This window comes from Epinephelus fuscoguttatus, linkage group LG17 (assembly GCF_011397635.1).
Source record: "Epinephelus fuscoguttatus linkage group LG17, E.fuscoguttatus.final_Chr_v1".
Classification (NCBI taxonomy): domain Eukaryota; kingdom Metazoa; phylum Chordata; class Actinopteri; order Perciformes; family Serranidae; genus Epinephelus; species Epinephelus fuscoguttatus.
This window is the reverse complement of record NC_064768.1, coordinates 18,351,004-18,378,185: the sequence shown is the minus strand read 5'-3', so window position 1 is coordinate 18,378,185 and position 27,182 is coordinate 18,351,004. Positions and strand designations below refer to the sequence as shown.

General features: G+C 41.3%; 1 protein-coding gene across 1 annotated transcript in view; it reads right to left on the bottom strand.

Annotated features, from left to right (window-relative positions):
- LOC125904685 (oxysterol-binding protein-related protein 10) overlaps positions 1 to 27,182 on the bottom strand; it is a 115,576-nt gene that overhangs the window by 40,807 nt on the left and 47,587 nt on the right. Inside the window, exons 5-7 of the mRNA XM_049602266.1 lie at positions 24,273 to 24,470; positions 8,445 to 8,685; positions 1,388 to 1,518 (exon numbers count right to left, since the gene is read on the bottom strand). Of these exons, the coding sequence (XP_049458223.1) occupies positions 1,388 to 1,518; positions 8,445 to 8,685; positions 24,273 to 24,470 (570 nt within the window). The remainder of the gene's footprint in view (positions 1 to 1,387; positions 1,519 to 8,444; positions 8,686 to 24,272; positions 24,471 to 27,182) is intronic.

Sequence of the window (27,182 nt, the reverse complement as noted above, 5' to 3'; positions counted from 1 at the left end):
ACAGACCTTGGGTAGAATTGGATGACCTCCTTGATATTCAGCTATTTAAGGATCCTTCCAAGACTTTGAGAAGCACCAACTGTTTTTGTTATTTTCACCACCATCTTGACGATAAGGGAGCCAGGAGGGACAATTCTACTGGAAACAGTCTCTGCGGTCTGCCTGTGACCTGGTTTTGTTCCATCCAATGTACAGCATCATATACTGGGTGCGTGTCAGATGTGATGGGTTTTGTGTGCCTGATTCTGTATCTCCAGTAAACAGTATGTTTAAAGCCTCCTGAGATGAATATTCTGTGAACATAATCATTGGGGTGCATTATGTGCTGATTGTATCATTAGAAAATCAGATCAGAGCAGTATTTACTCGTTCAAACAGTATTTTCCTTTTTTCATTCTCCGGTGACACTCAGATCCTCTGTCCATTCCAATGGACGCAAATATTTAAAAAGGTTAAAGCTATAAACCTTTCATATGATTTTTTTGACATGTATAAGTGACATGGCAGCTTGTGTTTACTTTAACCACGGTTTAAACACAAATTATGCACAAGACTAAAATGTGTCTTGTGCTTCCTCCTTGCCTCATGGTTGGCCGTGCTTGTTGTAAAAGGGGGCGTGGTTCTACTGCAGTCCACTTTAGATGACATGGAACACTGAGGCTGGCTTTTGATATCCTATAAGTCTGTGCATTTCACTGGAGTCAGATGACAGTCTAGATATCCTAGAAAAGTTATGTCCGTTGGAATGGATGGGGCATCTGAACAGGGTAGGTAAACGACTGTGATTCGCTTGAAGTGGGTCAAGTCAGCTGGAAATCTGTCTGAGCAGGAGGGGCACAAGACACATCTGCCAGAGCAAATAAAACATGAGCTCATAGAGTCATCTGGTTCCCAAGCCTCTTGTCATGGTAGACTAATGTTTCAAACGCCTGCCATAGAAATGCAATGCACCTGGTTCAATTCCAGATGGTGACCTTTGCTGCATATTATACTCTTTCTATGTACCCATGTTTCCTGTCTATAACTACACAGCCACTATTCAATAAAGGCCAAACATTGCAAATAAAACCCCCACATCCCACATCTTGCTGCATGCACTTGACATCTTGGACAAAAGTGCCAGCCAAAGAGTAAATCATTTTCTTTACCACCATCCAACAAACACCTGCCTTGACAACATCCTGAACAGTAACCTGTCAGAGATCTCTCCTATTTAGAAATCACAGAGGACAATATTTCAGTTTTAATATCTCCCAGATTAATTCTGCACCCCCAAAATGGTCTGGTCCCACAGCTGAGACACTAAACTCTGACAGACCAAGACAACAGGGGATGAGCAAGACGAAAGAGCGAGGTGATATTTGACAACATGACGTAATGTTCTCACCTCAGCACCATGGGATTGACTCCTTTTCCTGAGGGCCGGAGAGGGCTCGGCTGATCGCAGAGGAGTCAGACCTCCGTTCTTCAACTGCTCCCCTGAGGGCGACTTTGGTACAGTCCACACAGGAGCACCATCTGAAACATGACAAGGTTAGTTAACAATAGTGAGGAGGAGACACATGGGGTTTACTGCTATCTGATTTGTACGGGTGATTTGTGTGTATCAATGCTTGATTTCAGGTTGGAGGAAATTGATAATAAGAATATAAGAGGGGCCAGGGAGACAACTCATATCACTCTATATCTTCTTCAATATAAAGGTTCTCATACTGAACTGAGGGTGTGTTATTGACAGAGACTAGACATCAGGATATTGTGTGTGTGCCTGTGTGTGTCTGTTAAAATTTAATATTTGTTCATTGATATATCCCTGGCCTGACGTATTGACTCAGCCAAGGTCACACATACAGAAATGATGATTCACTTTGACTCTGAGCCACAGGCGATAAAACGTTCTGCAGGAATATGCAGTCTGTCTCTCGTTGTAACTGAGACTTGATACTATTTAATGCCAGTTATTCTATAAGCATTTAAAAATCAATACATAATCTGAGAGTACTCAGCCTCTGCTGTCTTCACCTACAGGGAACTGACTGTCAGAGGTGATGATTCAACTGTTCGGAGGCCATAGTTTGCACTGTTAAGCAAAATCCCTATAAATGTCTTTCAGTTAGTCAACTTTAACAACTGTTACTCTTAGACATATATGCTAATGTAAGCATGCTAACATGCTCAAAACGACAATGCTAACATGCTAAGTTAAGCACGACAACATAGTTTGTAACTGCAGGCGCACAAAAGACTTCCACCAACTGAGCCAGCTACTTTCACTTTAGCTCTCCAATAAGTTGCATGGAGGGAAAACCATCCAATCAATCAATCACCAATCTTCTAGACTTTCCAAATGTTATCGGACCATATGGATCAAATCCTATAGTCATTTCATGGGCTTCTGAAGCTCAAAAAATGTATCCGGATGTCTCTTTTGTTTTGCCATGTAAGTCTATGGGAAAAGTATTTTTGGGCTGCAGGGCATCATGTAACAGATGTGTTGATGCTACAATTACAAAAATTGGCTTCAAAGCCTGGTGCACTTCCCGGGAGCTTTAATATAGAGAGTAACAAAGTCTACTTAGGATGAGATTAAGAGATGCTGGATTCACAAAACAAGCACAGGACTTTCATCCAGGAGACTGGTGTTCGTGTCCCATTTGAAATCAAGTTATTATTTTAACAACCTAGTATGTCGTAGTAAGCCTTTGCCACATGATGTATATAGACATATGCTGTGTGACATTTGTTATGTGAGATATGTCATGTTACGATAGTTTAGTAACGAACATCCTTATTTTGAGCCGGACCAATTTTTTTTTATCTAAACCTAACCACAGAATTTTGGTGCAACTGTAACCATTTCACTTTACCCATGTGTTTAAAATTGCAATGGCAAACAGTCATATAGAAGCTATTTTGCCATTGTGGGTTGACTTGTTGCCACCATTATAGTTTGCCATGTTAGAATGCAAACATTTGCTATGCTATGCGAAGTCTAGCTGAGGCTGATGATAATGTCAATAATTCTGCAGGAAAGTTTTGGACAAATGGAAATTTTGACCTAATGCTGGAACTGGAGGATCAGAGTTATTGCAATTCATCAGGAAATGAACATATTATAAATTTACAAAATTCTGCTGTCTAAATCAATACCTTTCAACATCAATTTGATTATTGTACCTGTGATTTGGCACATATTATTCACAATATAATACAAAGATATTATAAGGAGGAATAATTTTTTTAATATTGTCATATCGATTTCAATCACACAGCCCCACATCTAGCAGTTGTTAATTTTAAAGTAGCCTCAGCTTGAATTACTGGTCAATACAATAGAAAATTATGCAACGTTTTAAGGATGAAATTCTCTTAACTCATGCCAAACACAGGCAAACTGCATTACCTAAGAGGAACTAGTCATTACAACACTGACTAATGAAATGCTCCTTACTGCATATCTGCTCAGCCTCAAAAACGGACATCAAATTCAGTCACCGCCTCTGACAGCCTGCGAACAATGTGCTTCACTAAATTTGTATTTAATACAGAGCCATTGCACTGATCTGAAATTATCTCCTGTATGAACAGACTCATCAGGAACTCATCTAAAGATAATGTGATCAACAGTCACTCACATTAAAAAACCAAGCTGCAAGTTTCCTCTTTAAAAGCTTCTTATATACACCACAGTAGTAGATCACATTTCAAAGTACTGTTAATGGAGCAGTGCCACAGACCCTTCTCCTCTCCAGCCCCCACGCTCAAACTGAGTTAAAAGTCTAATGCACCAAGAGGCCGTTCTTTGATATCCATTAGTGAGAGGCAAGCTGTGTTGACACAGGTCGACATGCTGAAGAGCCTGAGGCGAGTCTGTCTTGACAAAACGAGCTGAAATAGCCCTCAAGCCGAGCCTCTGCTTCGGTCAACTGACAGTTTGACTGACAGGAACCTGAAAAGTGTTAGTGAACCTCCTCCAATGATATACAACGGAGACATGAGCAGGGGTGGCTCTGCCCGAAGGCGAGTGAAGTGTGAGTGAGTTGTAAATACAGTGAAAATTGAGTTTTTTGAAAAGGTTACTCTTGAGACATTTTGAGGTTAATAGGATCCTGAGAGGTCATTTCAAGATAGAGTTTTAGGGGGAAACACATCTGGAAATGGTTTTTACAAGTAGCTGATTTATAAACACAATTTATGACAGATATTTTCTCTGAGATGTCACAATGAAGCACCAGAAGTAGAAACACTCAGTGAGCAGGGGGGATGTCTGGGCCATTGGATAGAGGCATGCAGGTGAATCAAAAGGCTGTCGCAGGTCAAACAGTGGAGAGACAAACATTCATGCAGTAGATGTTTCCAATGGCTTTACCTTCCATTTCTGGGCTGTGACATCAGATTTTGCGGTGCTCTTACCCTACAGGTTCATCTCGTCCCTTTTATTTACAATTACAAATGTTTCCGTCTTTATGTTAATCTGCAAGGTGGCAAGTTTGCAAAGTAAATTTCCTTTATGGATTTTATTTCCTTAAAGGAAAATGTTCTGCATGTGGGGTGAAGGAGACAAAGGGTTGGGCTTCAAGCTCTTTATGGTAGTGACAGAGGGGAGCAGCAGGGATCCTCCGTGATCAGCTGATAATATTCTGTCTGGTTTGTGACTGGCAGGTTTTTGGTGGGAGTTTACAAAGATCCTTCAACTTCCTTGACTGTCTTTGTGATTGCTAGAGCTGACTCAGACAAGCTGCTCTGGTTTTGTAGTAATAGGAGCCTGGAGGGACTAACGTGCCAGCCAAACTCAGTCCAACCTCATGCTCGGCTCCCTACCAAATAGCTTTCTTGCCCATGCAGTGGCAAAGCTTTCCCATGTGGGCGTAACCATTCAACCAACCAACTGACCAGCCAGCCACTCCCTTTATCAGCTGCATCAAATCTGGATGCTGCTCATGCCGGTGAGCCACACTACCCATCACTCGGAAAAACCGAGGTTCCTAACAAAAAACTCCTCACTGAGGTGTGGGGGGTACATGCCGGAAGCGGGGAGCAGCTGGACCCCCACAGGATTTGTCAGCCAGGCAGCGGAAGGATAGAGGTTTGTACTTGCGGCCCGGTGGTCCCACTCCACACCACCCCCTATCTGACGAACAGGTACAGGGCAGCGTGACTGTTGGCGCAAAGAGAAGACCAACAAACTGTGAGGACCGGCAGATATGCGTGGATCCGGCACCCACCCAAACCCAGACCCCAAAAGGCCTTCCCAAAGTCATAGATGGACTACAACTTCTTGGCTTAAATACTCCACCAAAAACATGCACCTGTAGGGCTTAAAAGATGGAAGCCATTGTCAGTTTAGATACAGCAGTTACAATAGATTCCAACAAAAAGTCACGCCAAAAACATGTGCCATAATTATCCATCCACTCTCCACTGCTTATCCAGGTTCAGGACTCATTGGCAGCAGGTTAAGCAAGGCGAGCCCATACGTCCTTCTTCCTACCCTTGTCCTTCCTGGGTCTTTCTGGGGGATTCTGAGGCATTCCCAAGCTAGATGGGATATCACTTCCCTTCAGCAACTTCTGGGTCTGCCCTGGGTTCTGTTCCCTGTTGGACATGACTTGAATACTTCCACAGAGCATTCAAATCGGATGCCCGAACCACCTGTTATGACTCCTTTCAACAAGAAAGAGGAGTGGTGCAGACAGCGTGGTGGCAGACAGCGTAATCACTTGCTAAGGCATGTGGCAGCCAAGCCGGAGTCCATCTCATTAACGTCCCCCAGAGTAAAAGATCCTCATATTGTGTCGGTGTGTTACGGTGGCTTTCTGTTGCTGGCTGTCACTTCACTTGTAGGCTACCTGAACAGCTGGAAGTTAGAACGAAAGCACATCAAGTCATTGCTTTCGAGACAATATACCAATTCGTCCAGTCATATTGGTGTAAAAAAGCCGGTTTTCAGAATGTTGCAGACTGGCACGTTACAGGAAGTTGCAAGTTTCAACTCATCCCTAAGCTTTGGTGTTTATACTGCATGATTATTAGCAAGGGGCAGCGCAAACTGAGACAAAGATGCATCCACCCTTATTCCAGGGATTTATCTATTTAAACTGAGACATTTCAGGAGATGCCAAGTTCCTGTTACGTTCTGCGATCCCTCAGATGCTGGGCTGCACCACATGCAAGGGAAGCTTGTTCCTATCTAGCTTACAGCTAACATCTGTACAGTTGGTACATCAGCTGTGCGGGGGTGAAAAACATGGACTGCAAGAAAGGTCCAGCAATCATATTCACTTTCTCACTCACTTTCTGTTTAAACACACTTTTAGGTTGAGTCCAGACACCCTGCGAAGGAAACTCATTTTAGTCACTTGTATCCGTGATGTAATTCTCCTGGTCATTAAAGGTAAACTGGGCAGGTTGTTTCCTAAAACACAAGGTACAGTCTCACACAGAAGTAATCCCTCTCAATCATCTCCCATGACCCACTAGAAGTGTGTGGTAGTGTATTTATCTACAGAGATTCTCTGCCTGTATTTTCTGGGGACGTTCGTGGGCATAGCGTGCAGGTGAGGTTGGGACTTCAGAAAAGGTAGCAACCAGGTGTCGGACTGTAAGCAGCACAGATCCAAGACGAAGCTACAAAAGTTGCAGATACCAAGGTACTGGGGGATACTATTTATAAAAAGTAACCAGAAATTCCTGCGAAGTAAACCTTGAACCCAAAAACATCCACAGAAACTTCCAAACAACTTCTACAGCACAATCCATGCCAACACCTTACTTGGATAGTTCAGCTACAGATAGTTTATAACATGTAGTATTTGTAACATGTGAACAGCTTAATAGTTCAGATTCAACAGTTCAGCTGTTTCACTTTGCCTTAATTGCTTTATCTGTAGAGTATATGCGACAATTCATAAATACAACTATACATTCTCAGCATAATTTAGTTGAACTTGAACTTTTTACATTACACATGGTGCAAAGGTTGAGTGAACAGTTCAAGTTAAACTAAATTAATCTGAGAAAATGCAGTGATTTGTCACATATACTATACAGATAAATACAAAGTGAAACAGTTGAAATTTGATTCTCAACTAATAAGCTGTTGAAATGTCACAAATACTATCTGTAGACCGACTATCCAAGTAAAGTGTTACCAATCCACTTCTTCAGTATATTTCAAACAATACCATATTGGCATTAAAGAAGTAGCACATTTAGTGCTTTATAAGCCTTTTAGTACCATTAAGTCATTCCATGACTGGTCCAGCACAGCTAGGCCTTCTAATTGGGCCTTGAGGCTAAACTGTTGTCAACAGCAGAGAAGTGGATTACGCTGCATGTGTTTGAAAAATTCCTAAGGGCAAACGACACATTGTTTGCCTTGACTTATGGGATCCATTGTAACTGCTGTGGATCCAAATTGACTACATCTGCCATCTTACACCAAAGAAGCCAGCTACACATTTCAGATCCATCTTTCAAGCCTACAGGCAGTGAGTGTCTGTTGCTCGATAGATTTTCAATGGAGTATTACTTTAAATCAGTTCTACTCCTCTTTCCTGGAGAAAACATCTATGGTTTTGTTTTACAGAAACTTGGAGACTGTAAATGGATGATAAATATTCCACTGTACTTGGGAAAATAGGATTAGTCCACAATGTTCACATCATTTTAAGAGAGTTAATTGTTGTCCTGTATTTGGGCGTCTACCTTCCACCTTTTGGAACTGTTCCCTAATCCTTATCCTTGGTGTTATGCCAATAGAACCACCCTCAGTCTGCAAATGGTTTAAATCGAAACAACTTTATTGGATCCATAGTGATCTGGCACAGAGAGGGTTAAACATGGCAGAGGTCTGACATTTAGGCACCAGTGTGGATTCCTTTGGCAAAGACTTAATCCTTTGAGGAGATGTAGAAGTGCATAGTATTAGTCATTATATTTATCTCATTCACACATAGACTAATTTTTTTCGGACATGCATGTAGGCAGACAGTCTGAAATGCTTTCAAGGATTCTGTAAATAATGTTGACAATAAAATCATGTTCATACACACTTCACATTCATGCTTGTACTTGGCACAACCATTTTAAGGAAGTATTGGCATTTCAATGCAACTGACGACATTGAAGAGACACAGTAATGAATTGGAAACAACAAAATACCACTAACAACTACAAACTATGACAAAAAAACATAGATGGAACGAAGTAAAACAATTTAACACACAAATGCAACATTCAACAACATTTACTACAAACACTGAAGTTCATGGTACCCATCAGGCAGGGACAAGAGCCACAGTCCAGCTGCCCCAGCTGGCCCTTGCCGCTGGTGCTGGGCTCTGGAGGAGGAGGAGGGGACTGGAAAGACAAGGGGGGTGGGGGAGATGGAGGGGTCGGGGGCTCCAGTAGCAGCACTGGAACGGGGCCAGGGGCGGACTCACCAGAGGGGGCTCCGTGGGTGGCGTAGTTGCACTGGGAAGCTTGGGACTGAGGCGGTGCCTGGCTGTGGCTCTGGGTCTGCTGGAGGATGTTCAGGCACTCTCCCAGGCAGCTGAGCGTGGCGGCCGACGTGGCTTTGAGCAGCAGCAGGTCCTGGTCCAGACAGGAGAGGGGGCCTCTGGTGGGCAGAGAGTCAATGGACTGGACTAGGTTTTTCTGTTGGCCCTCGGCTTGGGACATCACCTGGCGGACAAGAGGGATGCACAGAATTAAAATGCATGATCAACAGCCACATTACTCAAACTACCACTGAGCCTCTGTTGCACAGAGGTAGATCAGATCATTTCAAATATAATATCTTAGGGATGTCCTGATCATGATGCAAGCCATTTTATACCGAGTATCTGCCGATACTGAGCCCTGATCTGTTTCTGTCTTGAGAGAATCTCAATATTTTAAGAGAATATCCTCCAGTATTTGTTGCGTCGATGCAGCCTTTGCCCGAGTTACCTGAATGTACTGTATTCCGCTGATTTTCGTCTTCTGTACGTCTGTAGCACAGATACATTAATAAATTACTCTTACTGGCCGCTTGCTTGTGGGGCAAGATAGTCTCTCACACTGAGCTGAAATAAATCGAGTGCACATAACTTAGGTAAATAACAGCAGTCTCACACTGCATTTTGCTGTTGTTTATGATGTGTGGTTTTGTGCTGCAGGAGTGGCTCAGCCCCAGCTCTTACACAAAAGGAATGGAGAGACAGAGAGACAGCTGATGATGGCTGCACTCATGTTGCATTGCTATACAGAAAATCTTTGTGAGAAAAACAGATGTGTGACAGCTGCCTTAAAACAAAGGATCAGATCAGGCTCTATACAGCACAGTGTAGCTGATCCTGATCAGTTAAGAAATGCCCTAACTGACCCTGAGACCAACCTCTGAGATCAGATTGGGATATCTCTATTACATAGTATCAGTTACTCACAGGGTACAGTGTGGATGCAGATGTATATTAGCTGAGGCAATGAGTCCTGTCACTGCATCTCTCAGCCAGCCTTACCAGACAGTACTCTAAGCCACAATGTATTAAACATACAAAAATAATCTTGGTCACTGAATTCTATGAAATCACTACTAGTGAGTTACTTTCAGTGTCTCATTTAATATATCAGAAACTAAAGACACTTTTCCTTTAGCTCTCACTGTGCACTGGCAGGGTTCGCTCCTTCCTGATGTTTGCGGTCCCATTTCTGTGTGTTTTTAACTTTTCACTTTAATGAACAGTCACTTCAGACACTTAAGTTGGCAATTACATGCTCTGGCCTTTAAAAGATAGGGCTGGTGGTATTTTATGTTTTTCTCAGTCCCATTCTTAAAGCTACAGCGGCAAACTTTTACAAAAAATAACTTTAATTACTACCTACTTAACCTTTATTCCTGTGAGAAGATCAAAACCAACAATGATTATTATCATTATTAACTTATTTCTCTGAGCCAGAGACCATTGTTGTCCAGAAACGATTAAAAAGACATCAGTGATGATTGTGATGAACATGGACACAGAAGTTTAAGTCAATCCCATGTCATAAATATTCAGTATTGCGACAAATGTATAGCAGGCCGAAGCTGAAAGTAGTCCCAAACAAATGCACCATTTACTCTACTTTGATTAAAGTCTGCTAAAAACTACAGCGCCCAGCTGTTTTTAGAAATGATTCGGCTTTTTTTAGATGATGAAACTATAGATCTGTGGTGCAGTAAATATTTATGTCTTCAGCTGGAACCAATGTGATCTACCCCATCTGGGCTGAGGACCACAGATGGGGTAGAGAGTTCAGAAAGTATTAAGAGATGGACCAACATAACTTTAAATTTTGGTCATTGCATGGGACTTGTTGAGAATAAGAAAGAGTAGCTGCAGCTTCATTCCTTAATGTCATCATCAAATCCTCAAAAATAAGTTTGTTCTGCATGTTAGGAAACTCTAATTTTCATAAACTGAAGTTTTACAGCTGATCATTGAGGACATTTTGGTCTAGCACACAGAAGGTAGACTGTAAGTACCACTGTCATTGGCCACTTATTTCAGACGGTCACACACAGGACACCTCTTGCTATTTCCAAAGCCCCCATCACAGCCTGAAACTAGTTTCGCACAGCCAGACCTATCTCCACATTTCATTTTAGCCCTATGTGTGAAACAACAACAATTTTCAAACAAGCAACCTAGACACTAAAACCTCTTCGAATCTTTTATGTAGCATTTGCTCGCCTCCCCACATGCAAATGTTCCACAAAAACAAGTTCCCTCCCGACACTATTTTGCAAGTGCACTATCACTACATCCTGGACTTGGAGCCATCCAAGACGTTTGTGGTTGGTTGATAGAAATACAAACAAACCAGAGCGTTAATTCTGGGTTCATCCAGACTTTAGGGCTGCCACAGGCCAAGATACAGTAGGTCTGGCTATGCAAGCCAAGGACATCTCAATCTAAATAAAAATTTTCATTTACATTTTTGGAAAATTCTGTACAATACAATTTAGAGTTTGTACATGACATCCATTCACACAACCAAGAATGCAGATACAGATGCAGACACATCCCTGAATTGTTGTCCATAGTACAACAGAAAAGGAAGTGTTCAGTGCATCACAAAAAGAGATTAAAATGGATATGATTTCATTTGATTCAGCTGTATTGCAGAGCCACAACGTCCACAAGATTGGAGAAATTAAGGATTTACAGCGTGCTGTACCTATGGCAATGCCATCACATGGTCTGGATATCCCCACCCATTTCTATTACAAAACAAAAAACAAATGTCCCCAGACTCCCATTCTGAAGTAAAGGAGGCTGGTCACGCGAGACTAGGCATATCCCTGTTAGGACCTTGCGTGGTCCTCGACTGGAATAAGATTGTGTGCGTTTACAGTGTAATCTAGACATGCCCTGTCAGGAAACCAGTGGCTGAGAGTTGGCTAGTAACTGTGTGGCGGTGGGCTGGAACCTGAAAGGCCTTCAGTTGGGAGGGGAAATTCTAGGTGGCTGCCATCTGTGCACTCATGACAGCAACACATACGAATGTGACACCATATCTTCCACCATCTTATACATCTATATTGTTTCACTTGTGCGTAGGAAGTGTCACCAATTAGCATTAATTCTTGACTTCTTGACTTCAGGCAACAGCCATCTGCTCCGAGACAGCAGTGCCAAAAAAGAAACTGCTGAAACTCTTCAAACAAAAAAGAAGTTCTCCCCTGTGCTTCCACAGACGTACGGAACATTCCTCACTGAGAATTATATCTGTATGACTCACCTATCAGAGTCGAAATGTATCACAAAAGGAAGAAGACAAAAGCAGTTCTAGCTAGCGGGTAATAAACTTCTCTCGGGGCTAATGAATCTGGGTTGTTTATCAGCCTGGAAATGTTGTATTCATTAATATTGTATGGCTTCACAAGCACTCGTCCTCCGCACACACTTCAATAGCACATCTGTTTCCCTGCATCAGTACACAGAGCTATTTTGGAGTCACTGAGAGCTGTTGCAGTCAGGTTATATGTGGCGTAGACATTCATGTAAAAGATTTTTTTTTAAAGCACAGAGCTTGTCCAATTATTCAGCGATTTACTCAAGCCGGATGTTGAATTCCTCGGGCAGATGAAGCTCAAATTTTTGTCTCCAGTGCTTGTTATAAATAGATTCTTAGTGTTCAGTGTACTGATACCGGATCATTTTCACAGTGCCCTTCAAATAATGAGCACTTTGATTTCACAAAAGCATCTCTCTTTTTATCTTTGTTTTATTTACAGCTACAAGCCTCAAGACATGTTTCTGCGTCCCATTCATGATCGACATAATTTTACTGCACTTTATGAGGTCATAAAGCGCTTAATGTAATCATTTATTGCCTTTATTTATTACACTGCGTCAAGATATCATGGTGAACAATTTTCATGCCTAAGTGATGAGTTAAATCCAGTGTTGGGGAGTAGTGAACTACATGTCATTAAACAACTAGTTTAAATACATTTTTCAGCAGCTTGCTGGTAGTTCTGCTACATTCATATCTGCAGACTTATTCAAGTAGTTAAATTACTTTTTTTTGCCATGTTTTGCACAGTTAAATGAAACTACAATCAATTTTGGGCTATAAAAGGAAAGGTATGATGTCTAATTTTTATTTTACCATTGCTTCTTTACTGTAATTGAACCCTCTTTGACCTTAATACAGTATTGATTACTGCTATCTATTAACAAATGTTCAGAAAAGTTGTTGCATGCTGTTTTTAAAAGTGAGTAATCCTGTTCGGCACGAGATCATCATGTATGCATGAATAAGGGACAGCTAACAAGCTTGACAACATGGCCAAACGTAAGTATGACACTGAATAAATTGAACTGTGTGGACCTTGAGCTAATGACTAGGGAGAAATCTGGACCCCTTGGCTGGACCAGTTGGGAAGCGCTGCTCTTAACTGCTTAATAATATCTTTGACTTTTCTGTGCTGCAATTTTTTGTCACCTATCAGACAAATATAACACAGAAACTCCCTTTCATATAAATTTTATTGATCAGGCTCTGATTTGTAGCACTGCATCTGCTATAAATCCAAGCCGATCACAGTTTTAGTGTTTCTGTGAAGAGGCAAACTACAGTATTTTTCCAACCACCTGTTAAGTCCACAGGATGAGTGTTTCACATTAAATAGATACATCCTGGGTAGGGTAAAAGCACCAACCATACATTTATTACTTATTTTTCGTCCTCTTAGCTGAGTCACACATTTGTCCACATGTTTTAATGTAGGCTTATGTTTTGCTTTTGCTTTGTTTTATGATGAATGTTTTACATTAGGAGGGCCACCTGACAAGCCCTAAGGGGTTTTTTTTGGCTCCTCCCGCACACTTTTTTTTTTTTTTAAGTCATCGTTTTTGTATGTGTCGATACTGTATGTATTCTGTTTCTTTTTATTGACATCCTGTACTCTTTTTCTTGTGTGCAAATAATTAAAATTAATCAAATAAATAAATAACCTCGGGGGCTGAAAAATGAAGCCAAGAGAGACAGAGCGCAACGCATCATAATCTGAAAGCCACGCACCCAAAGGGGAAAGCTTGTTTCCCCTTTGGGTGCGTGTCTTTCAGATTATGATGCGTTGCACTCTGTCTCTATGTGGAAGTGCCAAAAACTGCAGCTCTTTGATTCTGCCACTTTAGGCTGAGGCCAGAAGCCAGTCAATCCCCAAAGACCCCTATATTCATATGCTCAACTCTACAGCAGAAATAAACACGTTTACAACCTGGTACGAAAAATGGTTTTGGTCTCCAGGGCTAATTTCGACATTCAGACATTACGGTTTTATGCATTATTAAGGGCGTGGTTGCTTTGAGTGGCTGTCTGCTAAGCATTACCACAGTCTATGAGTCAGAGCCACCCCTCGCTCTTCCACAGCTACACCATCCCATCCAAATATGTCACATTTGATGCCAAAAAACCAAGACAGTGGCGTCCAAACTGCCAAACTCAAGGCTCCAGGAGTCACAAACCAATGGGTGACATCACAGTGGCTATGCCCATTTTCTTATACAGTCTATGGTGGGGCATTGCTTTGTAAGTACATCTAGTCACATGTTGATATTGAAGCTCTGGGAAAATGGTAGCAAGGCTGCAAAACTACCAATATCACTCACTTCTATATGAGTGTGTGCAACACAGCAACACAGGCGAAAAGCAGAGATTTAGAAGAAGTATGACTACACCTAGTGCATCAGTAATACCAGAAATCAACGCTGCCTCATGGTCTATATTCACTAAAGGGGCCTTTAGGGTTGGAAATGCAAGTTGGTGAGCAAATGTGTTGCTATGCAACCTTAAGTAACTCTAAAAAAAAAAAAAACCATACCAAGCTGGGGAATAACACAGCTCACTGGGTTTTATGGGGCTCAGTAAAATGCAGCCACCTTTCTCGATGTAAGAGAAACATGTAATGGATCATTCTGCTTGTGTCAGGAGAGACACTTTGTAATTTACAAGGGAAAAAAAGAGAAAGACAAACATACATGAGGCCAACAGGGGTGGAAGCTGGCTATAAAATAAGATATCATCTCTCAGAATAAGACAGAATAAGGACACACAAACTACACACAAAACACACCCTTACTGTGAAATTGTCAGCAGGTGAACATCTTAAATACAACCTGGCCTCATGTGGGAGAAGGGGGTCAACAAGAAGGTACCAGAGCCACATTTAATTATCATTAAAAATTAATGCACATGCTTAAACACACACACTTTAAATATCAATGTTTCGTATAAAAAAGTCTTCTTTCTGTTATTCCAAAAATAATATCTCATGAATGGAACTAATAAGATATTTATATACATATTTACTGACAAAAACTAAAGCATGAGTTTTAAATACTGTTGCTCTCTGTACGTGAACAGTTACATAGTTCATATTTGTTGCTATTGTTTAGTTATACACAGGTTACACTGTTAGGCAGCAACATAACAGAGTACACATAAAATCAGACATGTTACATGCTACAACACTAAGCAAGTGGGTTTACAATAATGGCAGCTCCCCTCACCACACACACACACACACACACACACACACACACCCCTCTGGAGCCAACAGGACCAATGATGCTTCCAGAAATAGCCTAACCTCAGTGATCCAGCTCTGCGGCTGCAGTGTAAGTGCCTGGTGGTGCTGCTGCACTGAGAGTCAAGCCGTGACAAGCCGGCTGGGGAGAGACAGTAATGTGGTCTGACTCCCACCATCACACAGTCAGTGGAGATACAGATGTATGCATGGATGAACAGATGGATGAGAGGTGACAGCATGACAATGGCCTGAACATTCAAACCAAGACCTCACTGATATATTGGTATGTTAACATTACATTTCATTTGATTTTTTTGTCTACACTGAATATATTGTCAGACTATGAAGACGCTTTATTTTTTGTAACAGTGTTACAACCTGAAATTTCTCAGGATGACATTTGAAAAGCTAGCCGGCCCCTGAAAATGTTTCAGAAATCAGAATTCACAAAAATCAGCGGTGGTGCTGAAGCAGAGGGCTCTGGGGGTAAACAATGCAGAAAAAGCTGAACCTGCCACAGTGAGAGATGGAGAATAAAACTGTCACCATGCATGATTTCAGTGTTGTAATATCCTGTGTCATAATGTTAAAAAGTACGGCATGATTTTGAGTCTAATGAAGCCTTTAATCTCATTGATGTGTTACGATTCTCTGGGCAGCATTTTATATATCAGACCGGGAAGAACACATCCAGAGTAGACGCTTATCATCAAGTCTTCTTCTTGGGGAATGCAAACGAGAGCTGTGCGTTGACAGCAACACTGTACACAATAGGGGTGTAAAGATCCATTGATCTGGATTATTACATCGTTTCAGTGATCAAGTGAAAACATCAATCCATATTATCATCTTTAAGTTACGCCTTTGTTTTGAAATTCTGTGCCACCATCAAGCAGCAGCTGGCAGATAGCAAGCAGCCATCAAGACAATGAGATAACTTTATTTACTCTGGAGTATACGAGTCAACAGACAGAGCACATGCTGTATGTAAACAATGCCGCTGTGGGATAAAAGAGGACGTACCAGCCCGTCCGGCATGTCACTTCACTAACTTTCTACTACAGTAAAATCAGCTGCTCTGTTTAAACAATTTGGCTGAAATTCAACTGTCCTGTTTTGTCGGGAGATGCAGCAACTTAAACCGTACATGTAGTTTGTTAAGCTATGAGTAGAGGAAAAGTCCTCTAGCCCCTAGGCTAATTTATGCACTGTAAACATGCTTAAGCTAATAATGAGTGACTAGCAATAAACAATAGTTTTGTCTATGAACCTTGAGAGTTTACTGAGCCGAATAATGATCTTTGTTGACCCCTAGTACACAGAGGAAGCTGAAACATTCTACTTTAAACAAACTGGCTTGAACTAATAACGAAAGCCGAAAAGTTGTAGTTGGTTGAACTGACCATAAATCTCAAAAGGTTGATCTCTGATTCGTTCCCCTACCACGTCCTAAAAAAGAAGATAGAAAGGCTTTTGCTCCAAGCTAAGCCAAGCCAGACTAGCATCGTGTCGTCACCAACTCTGTGTCCCCTTTTGGGTGAAAGAAACGCGCTGTCACATCAGGGGGGAAAAAAGGACAAGACTAAAAGCTGTTGTGTAGTGGGTTAACCAAGGCCTTCACACTGACATCAGACGAACGCATAATACATGAATATTCACTGTCAGTGTGGTGAGTAGTGTGGCAGTAGCTCAGTCCATAGGGACTTGGGTTGGGAACCGGAGGGTCGCCTGTGCGAGTCCCCATCTGGACCAAATAAGGAGTGTGAACTGGTGGCTGAGAGGTGCCAGTTCACTTCCTGGGCACTGCCGAGGTGCCCTTCAGCAAGGCACCGAACCCCCCAACTGCTCGGAGTGCCTGACACCTCTCCTCTTTGTGCATGTATAGGTCCTGTTTGTGTATATGTGTGTCTTTCTGACCTGTGTGTTAATAACAAAAAGAGTGAAAAAATTGGGATTAATAAAGTATATAAAATTAAAAATATAAATACAAAATTAAATAAATTGCTAAATGATGCCAATAACAGTTACCACTGATGGATAGCTAACGTTAGCTTGAGTGAGAAGCTGCTGCAATACAGTCATGGTATAACATCTAATCAACTAAATTTCACCTGAAAAGGCTATTAACAGGCTGGTTATATACAGGCAACACTTGGCCTAACCATACCTGGTGACTCAAACAAGTATGTAGACATGAAAATGAGAGAGAGGTGGAGTGCTGCACTTTGGGTCGGACCAGTGTGGAAAAAAAAAAAAAAAAAAATTAAAAATAGGTGCTCTTCAGTACAGGATGACAAAATGAAAAAATAGAGTGCCTCAGTCTGCCTCTTTGTGGCCAACTTGACATCTTTTTTGAAGGCCTTTCTCTCTATTTTTTCAAATATGTAGACATGTCTGGATAAGTTTTATCTCGCCAATCTCATGTGTCATTGATCCACTTGGATAAAGCAAGACTAAAGGGACATGACAGCAATCAACCTTAATTTATTGAGGTATTGTGAACGCTCAGGTTCAGGCTAGTTTGTAAAACAATCACTAGACATTTCAATAAAACCAATGATTGAATAAATGCATACAGATGGGTCAAAATTATAATCCTGATAAACTGACATCTAAAGAATCTTCGGCTCTTTATCCTCCAAAAGAGGGCGCAGCCTTGACATTTTGTGAAGTACCTGTAGGTGCTTGTCTGATAACTATGTAAAACAAGAAGGCCCCACCGATGCACTACTCCTGATGAAGTCATACAGGTTACGTCGGCTTGTTTGTGCCTGCAGACTACCTTATGTTTTTTGGAGAAAGCCTGTTAAAAACTGGGGGCATGGTGTTAGAAAGACATGGACACTTATCAAAGAAGCAGAGCCTTTGAGTCAGGTGAGTGATGGACACTTTAATCCTATTAGACAATCACGCACTGGTAGAACCCTAACTTTGCTGCTGGGCTCACACTTTATATCTGAGCCCACTGACTGGTGTGGGGATGGATCGGTGAGTGCTGGCATGTTGGGAAACAACAGGGTACAGCTGAGGAGGCAGACCTTGTGGAGATTTATTGAGGTGCAAAGACCTCCCCTCCATGACAGTTTGAAAAAGAGCCAAAGTTGTATGCATCTGTGGCTGGATGGGTGGGGACGTCTTACAGATAAGGAAACAGAGTGGTGTTTATGGATATTATCAGCGATAGTGACCCAGAAAAAAAGGGATGTACAACACAACGTCTCTGATGCCGCTGTTGGACCATAAATCTACTGATAATCAGCACGCAGCAGCTTTCTGGTCTCTACTGTGTACAGTGGAGCATAAATCTCACTCCTTTACTGTCGACTTCAGCATCCTCCGGCTCTGTGCCAAACCCGTCGGACAAGTTTATGGGCTTGTTATGAATAAAGGAAGGAGAACAACAGATGACATGAGGATGGAGGGAAGGCAGGAGGGGAGAATGAGAAGGAGCAGTGGACGTGGAGATTGAAGCTAAGATATGAATCAGGTCACGGGAAACAGCAAACCAATTCATCTGCACCAAAAGTGAAAATGATCATCATCACAGAGGGCCTTGTTCTCCCAGTCTGTGGAGACAACACAAGCACCAAAGGAGTGTTTGTTTTGCTTAATGATCACACCATCTGCTCTGTATTTACTCAAACTGTCCCGGGTTCACTTGAGGAGGCAGACTCTGCTCCTGAGAGGTGAGAAATGACGCTCCTCTCACACTGATCGCTAGTTGCTCTCCTTCTGTCACAGAGTGAATCACTTAGGCGAGATATTCTTAGCGAGCCGATGCAGACACAGCATGGCACATCTGAATGGGGATTTTAACAACTTGAAGCCAGCCAGGTCCTCAATGAGCAAGAAAGGCCTGAAAGAAAGATCTTTGCATGAAATATTGATGCTCCTCCAACAGTGTCATCAGAATGACAAGCAGAGGAAGCAGATGAGCTGTTGAGGTAAATGCCAAGTTTTTAATACGCAGTTTATCTAACGCCATTGCAGACTACTCCCTACTGTTACAGGTGTAAGAGTGGAAATACGAGGTGTTCAGATCCCACTGTGAAGTTTCAATTACATTTTCATCTGCAATTACAAGACATATAAAACATTTGTTAGCCTATTAGAATAATAAAATGGGGTCTATCTGTGTAACAGCAACAACAGAAAGTTTGCTGATGCGGCAGGGAGATGGCTAAATCCAAGTTGCTAAAGACTAAGGACACATTCACACTGGCGTTATTTGGTCCACTTAAGACAAACTCTGGTCCGCTTCCACGGATAGTTCGGTTCATTTGGAGTGATGTGAATGCTCATTCAAACTCTGGTGCGAACCAAACGAGCGAACCCTGGTCCGCTTGAAAACTGGGGGTCTCAGTTCACTTGCAAGTGAGCCCTGGTGCAGTTCGCTTACAGGTGGAAATACAAACGGACTATCCAGCGAACAAAAGAGAGGAAGTGAACCAAAGACAGGAAGGGACGGTCCTGGCCAATCAATGAACCAGCTTTTCTTCTTTCTCATTATTTTTTTCTTCCTGGTTAGTGGTTGTTTCGGGCAGTACCGCTCCCAAACGAGCAGCTGTTGTAACTGCGTGACATTGTCCAGCTGGTTTGGTCCGCTTTAAAAAGTACAGTGTGAAAGTGAACAAAACTAAATGGTGTGAAAAAAACTACATATATGTGAATGTGTCGTAGTTATCATAGCATAACAGCCTGAAACAGGTTACAGTGTGATGATTAGAGGAGAAACGGCAGAGCATAAAGGTCCAGGTGGAAAAAAAAACAACCCAATCATTTAGGATTTTGCCAAAAGAGAAGGAAATCACCTGTTGATTTATATATATATATATATATATATATATATAGATCCCAGGGTGTATGTTCTGTGTCAATACTGTATACAGAATCTGAATCTCACTCTGAGTTACTGTTGTTGTTCACAAACTAAAGAAATAAGATATCATTTTTGTTTATTTTTTACTGAATAATTGAAGGCATACTGTTAGGATGACATGTAAAACTATATCACTTATTTTGTTGCAATTGTGTTTCCTTAAATTAATAACAATATATATATATATTTTTTTAATTATTTGTCATATCGTCAATACCCTGAAATATCGTGATAATATTTTAGGGCCATATCGCCCACCCCTACCATCTACCATTTTCTGCTCTCTCACTTCTCCTTTGTTTTGCTTAAAATGATATGACATCACCTTGCTGGTAGATTACCACAATAGAAGTGTCAACTTCTTTCCAATTCTACCTTTGAATTATATTGTTGTTTTTTTTAAAGTAAAACAAAAGAGAGACAGAAAAAATGTCCAATACTGAAGTGAAGGTTTTTGCTTTGTTTGCTTTTTTATTTTTATTTTATGAACTTCTGTGCACAATACTGACAAGCTGCAAAAACAGATTTTCATTGTTCTAAAGATCTGTTCTGTTCTACTGTTGTCACAATACTGGAATTTCTGACTTTCATACCTTGACTTGAAAAATCTCACTATTTCATACCATTTTCGATACCACGGGGAGAGACTGATATTGAGGGGATATATTTACATTAAAAGATAAATATAACAATAACTTACCTTGGTTAGTGTCAGAGAACAGCAGAATAACTGTGATAAACATTAACAATAAGAGAGAGTGAGAAAATACAGCTGGTACCAGTTTACTGATTCTGCAGAAAATGAGGGTTGAAACCGTTTCAAATATTCAGAACTGATACGGATTGATAAATTTATATTTTTGACAACACTATTCTATTCTGAATCAATTTTTTCCTAACCCTATTATTTGGCAGACACCATACAAAGCTGCTTTCTCCCAGTTTAAGACAGGCAGTAATTCACAGTCGCCATTGTTATTCTAGCGGTGACAATCAGATAGCTATGGGTGAAAAATTCTCTTTTCATCCCTGTATCCTTCAAATGGGCAGCAAGGACAAACAATGTGTCGGAATAAACAATGAAAACCAATAAGATAAACATATGGGTAATCAGTACTCCAAAAATTTCATTAGACAGAAAACGTGTCATTTATTTACTGGTTCTGGCTTTTTAGATGTGAAGATTTGCTGATATTTTGCTAATATCTATCAGTTCCAACAGTTCATCAGATAAAAAAGAAATTTAACCTGAGAAGTTTTTTTTTACATCTTGCAGCACTATGGAGACGTTTATGATACAATATGCATTCCTGCTAATGGTCTCACACGATTTAACTGATCTACAGGTGGTGGTAATGTGACAAGAAAAGCACAGAATAAGAATCCAAGGTCATAAACATGGATGCAAACAAGACACAATTTAAAATGTTTAAAAAATATCGGCTTTGCCAATTTTGTTATCAAGAAAGAAATGCATTAAACATGTTTATTAAACCTCAAAGACACACACGATGAGCTTTGGTGAGTGACATTGAATGTAAATACTTTTGTTTATAAAGGAAAAGCAATTTATGTTTTTGCAGTTGAGTAACTTACACTTACTTCAGCTCAAGGACAAAACAAGTCCGTGAGTATCTAGTGAGGAACAAACAACATTTTCCATGATGGCCAACATGACCTCTTCCCTGTCAGCTTCGATTTCTCTCCTCTGTGCCAACAGTTTACATGGACAGTCGTGTTTTACATTTAGAAAGCCTCTTGTCTCTCCTTGTCCATGTTTCTTCCTCCTTCATAATTGCTAAGTCATCTTATCTCCATAATTCAGCGGCCAGATGCACAGCTGCCTGGCAACGATCCGAAAAGCACATTTCATCTCTAAACAAAAGGGTGAAAGCAAAAATGCTGCAGCTAATGGCTCTACAGTTTGCCAGCCAGGCGTACAATCATGTCTTCATCATGTCTTTATCATTTTCGTTTTGCGAAGCCAACTTCAGGCCTAATCTATTGCAATTAATCACTATACACCGACTGCAGACAGGCTATTAGGAAGAGACAGGCACAAAAACAATCCTCTCTTGAGAGATAAGCAGTGAATGACTGTGCTGAGTGTATGGAGATGTGGCAGGTGAGGATGCAGTGGTAACCACAACTGACAGGTCTGGTGACTGAGGCGGAGAGAATTAATGAGGATTTAAACTTCAAACTAAATCAAAAACTGATTGCAAATTTCAAGTGGAGGGTTTTTTAATTAACTCAGGAAGTGCTCCAGGTTTGTTACCGTAAGCTCTTATGGAAATAGCAGTAAAATCAAAGTGTATACAAGTAAGGATTGACCGTACAACATGGACAGGAATATTAAGTGTTCCATATGGATGAGCTGTCGCCACTTTCACAATTTATCTTCTTCTTGCACACTCGGACACTTTACATCTCATATGTTGATTACTGCACACGCTGACCGTGATTTAACAACATACGCTCCACCAGCTCTTTCCTCTGTCACTGGCCATGTTAATCAGTATTGATGTATACAACATAAAAATGCCAACAAAGCTTAAGTTACAGTAAAGACTGAGCACACTGCAGTCGCTGTCAAGCCTGCCAGGAAGCCAGAAATATCTGCTGAACTCACTGCACCAGTGTCCCACCTGAGGCCAGTAGAGGCTCTGACAGCCACGAAAAATACTAAATGATCAAAAGGGACAAACCCTTCTTGATGGACTTTATCCAAGACTTCTCTATTGAAATGCAAGACTCTGTGTGACTAATATTCGAAGGATTATCTTATTTTTAAAGATAAATCCAGTTTATTACAACTTGTTTTGTCCGTCATTCTTATTGGTCATAACCAAGTTAATTGCTGAGATCTGGAAATGAAGCAACATCCAGGAGGCAAATGATTTTGCAGATTTTACACAAACCTCTGGGTCAGCTAAACTTAATTGGAAAAGTTAAACAGTAAAAGTATCTGACAGTGGGAGACTCAGGGGACCACTATGATCTGCAAATCCAGAGTCACGTGATGAAAGACAAACACATCCGAAGGTGTTACTAAATAGTTTTTGGTAGCCTTGCTGACTTTTTTAGTTGTAGTTTAAGAAGTAAGAGAAGAAGCATAACATAAATTGAGCATAGTGCTTGTTCCGACAGGACACGATGTCAAGCTCAGCTCACATCCAGCTACATCAGCTGATCTCAAACAGCCCAATCAACTGATGGAGCAGCTCTCATTCAGGGTGCCCTATTTAAACTGCTCTGGCCTGCCTACTGTTGCTGCTTCCTCTGCAAGCTGCTTTGCAACTCACCTCCACCCCAGCACCTCCTTTTCATGCTGTGTCTGACTTATCAACGTCATTTCTGTTTGTCATTGATCCTGCTCTGTTCTGTTTCTCGAAGGTCCTTGCTGCTGCTCTCTCTGCCTTAGATTTTCCATGTAGGCACATGGAAGGGCAGGGAGGTTTGCTCTCTCTGCCTTATGGAAGGGCGGAGAGGTGTGCTCACTCCGCATTAGGCTTTCTACGTAATCACGCAGAAGGGTAGACAGTTGTGCTCTCTCTGCCTTATGGCTTTCGATGCAGGCGCGCGGAAGGGCAGAGAGGTGTGCTGTCTCCACCTTATGCTCGTGGAGGAGGTTTTCTACGTAGGCCAGAGGAAAGGCAGAGGGGGCCCAGAACAGAGCCATACCAAATATAATATTGCAAATGGAAATAAAGTTTTCTTTGACAAAAGTGTTTCTGACTGAACTGTCTTTTCAGGCATTTTCATTTTTGTCATGACTGATTCATTCGGTGCCCGATTATGATTTTCTGTCCAAACCAACAGTCAATATGGGCTGCAGTGTGTGAGATAATATGTGGCTGTCACAGCCACCCTTCAGTCATGTGACTCTCACCTAAACTTTGATCTACCATACTGAGTTGTGTGCAGTTTTGAGCAATTGGTGATTTTCAGCAGCTTTTCAGGTGGTTTGATTATTTAGATAAACTGTTTGTTTACAACCTGTCTGATCGCCTGATTGTGCATGTTTTTGCAAAGCTGGACTTTGTTGTCTCAGCGTTGCTGTATTTACAGATCTCAGCACTGAATTTGGGAAGGACAATGTGAAAACTGACAGAAATAATGAAAAGTATGAAAATAAAACAAAAGTAGTAACAAAACAGAGCTACACTTTCATGTTGTCTTGGTACATCCATCTCCCCTTGCTCATTTACTGTCTGTGCAATCTTTAAAAGGCAAAAAAATAAAAAACAAATGCCCATGCATCTGCTTTGAATTTCAAGTCTCGAAGCCAACGGTTAAAAAGTACACTGCTATGACTTTAACACCCACCTCTTTGACCTCCAGCAGACGTCCCGGGTACAGACTCTTGGCCCGCCGAGCTGCAGCTGGAGATTTGTGGTGGGTGATGGTGACGATGTTGCTGGGTGAGGCCGTGTGGCTCAGGTGCCTCTGAGACCCCGGGGATGAAGATGGGGTTAGGTGGGGGAGGAGGGAGAAGCTACGGGTCCTACCAGAGGATGAGGAGCCCTGGGAGAAGGCAGGGAGGTGACACAGGGAGGGAGAGAGAGAGTAGTGTGGGAATTTAAATGTGAAAGGAACGTCATAATGTAAAGGAAGAGCACGCACCTAAAAATTATCTAATTGAAATAAAAAGGAACGCCAAAGTTTTAATCTCCCAATTAGAATAAACTTTTTGTACAGAAAAAGACCCTTTTCTGTTAAAGTAAAATGAGATACACAAACGTGCCAGCTAAATGTCAGTTAAAGCTGTCTGTTAGCTAGTTATTAGTTGAACTTCTAACTAACGTCAGCCTTGAAGCTCTCTGTAATGTTCAAATGATGTAAATAAACCAAGTGGCTCACAGTAATGTAGAGAGAGCTCCATACGTATGCCTCCTCTCAGCTTTTACAAAGCTGTTTGTCTTTCAGTTACTTGACAAACATTGATGATAGCTAACATTAGCCACACCTGTAAGCCAATAAACCGTAGTGCTACTTGTTCATAACCTGTTTTACTAACTTGTTTCTGCTAACCAGTGGCTCCCCCAAGGGAGGGCCAGTGGGGACCATGCCCCTGTGATATGATTGCTGGCTCCCCCTTGATAAATATTACTGGAGGCCAATATTACTGTCCTTTAGGGGCTATGGTATCCTCATTTTAAGGCTAGTGTGAAGACAGTGGTATCCTGAAACTAGACAATCTAAGGCAGGGGTGTCAAACATACAGCGGGGGCCAGAACCAGCCTGCTAGAGGGTCCAATCCGGCCCACTGGATGACCTTGCACACCCTATAGTGATGCACTTGTGAAGGCTAAGAGGTGCCAGGTTTCAGGAGCAAGTTAAGCATTGAGTAGCTTTCTTCATATACAGTTTGGTGTGGTAATGATAGGATTACTACACAGGAGTGGAAATGTACAGAAAAATCCACATGTAATGATAGTAAGTAGCAGACTGACTGAATGTGGAAAAAGTGAGAAATATTGTTGAAATTGCATTTATTCTTCTGAAGACATCACAGGCTGTTTGTCAAAGACGACTGTGAAAGAGGTTCCAGTACTGTATCCATGAGGTAGCCTCTTAAACCATTTCACTCAGACCAATAACTCAAACATTTCATGGTAAAACAATAGTTACAAACATGCCATGTCTATTTTTTCTGTCTATAAGGGCCCATCAGCCGACACCAACGACCATTTTTCACAGCAGAACAGCTGTCTAAGTCACTGTGCAAAAAAAGCAGCAAACCCTCATGTGTTGGAGACGTTAAGCAAGTAAATGGTTTGCTTGTAAATACAGTATGAGTATGTTTATTTTAAAGGCATAATTTGGATTTTTTTCAAAGTGGGGTTGTATGCATGTACTTATCCATATTCAGCATATTACATATAGTAGATGTCAGTCGGCACGCCCCCAGTTTGGAGAAGTGTGCGAACACAGAAGCTAAGCAATGTACTGATGTGTATGGCGGCAGCAGCCATACCTATTTTAGCCACCTAAATAAAGTCCCACCAAAAAACTTCTATAACAGTTTCAGTGTACACTATATTTGAAGTATTTTTACTGTTCTAGCTTGCCATCAGACAACTTCAGTTCCCCATTTATGCTCTTGTCAAAGCCACCAGACTCCATTCACAAAAAAGTAATTTTGGCTCACTGAATATAGGAGCTGCTGGTCCCTTTAAAACACCGAAGTCACACAATAACACAAACTAACTGATCAAGGGAGTGGTAGACAAGCAGCTCCTGTATTCAGCAATGTTAAATCACTGTTTTTGTCAATGGAGTCTGGCTTTGAAGAGAGCAATAAAAATGGCTCCAGTTCCCCATCTGGAATCACTGTCTGACAGCAAGGTAAAGCATTTAGAATATTCTAAATATAGTGTACACTTCAACTGAAAGTTTTTAGGAGGGATTTTCTTAGGTAGCTAAAATTCACTTCGTAGGTGGTATGGATAAGTACCTCATACACTTCAAGTCTGAACTACCCTTTTAATGTACTTGTATTTATTTCATTAAGTTAAATTTGAACTTAGGTTTTAAGATGGGAATGCCTACTTTAGATAGAAATTAGACAGAAACACTGTTCCTGCAGGTTGTTGCACAGAAAGCGTTTTGCAGGTTGCAAAACACAAGGTGCATCAGGGGGGTATAGCTTTGGGTATCAAGCAACCGCTACCACCAGCTTCTCCTCCATTGTTTACCAACTGTAAACTTGTTGCTGTAACCACCACAGAAGACCCACTGCCTCTCAAATCATCTGATTAGACAATGAGAAAAAATCTGATGACAAAAGAGATGACGTGGGGCATTTTTCCGCGCTGAGTTGAAGTTTTTTCAACTTGAGGAGTTCAGAGCGCTCCCGCAAAAACACCAGGCACATAAAGCACAGAAATGCAAGGCACGTTGCAATGCAAAAACCGCAGGCAAAAAGCTTCGCTCTCAGAAGAAGAAGAAGAATTTGTAAGTGATCTAGTTGTACACTACACTTAGCGGAGATTACCCTGACATTTACACAGTGGCACACATATGAATTTTGGGGAGATACGCAATTACCAATTTTATGAGGTGTACCACAAAACTAACATAACAAGCAGTGTAACAAATTACTGTTGGCAGGGAGTAATAAGTAAGGTAATATTATTACTTTTGAAAAGAGTAAGGAGTAATGATGTAACATATTGCATTTTATAAGTAACGAGCCCAGCACTGACCTTTACAAACCCTTCATTGAGGGTGCAG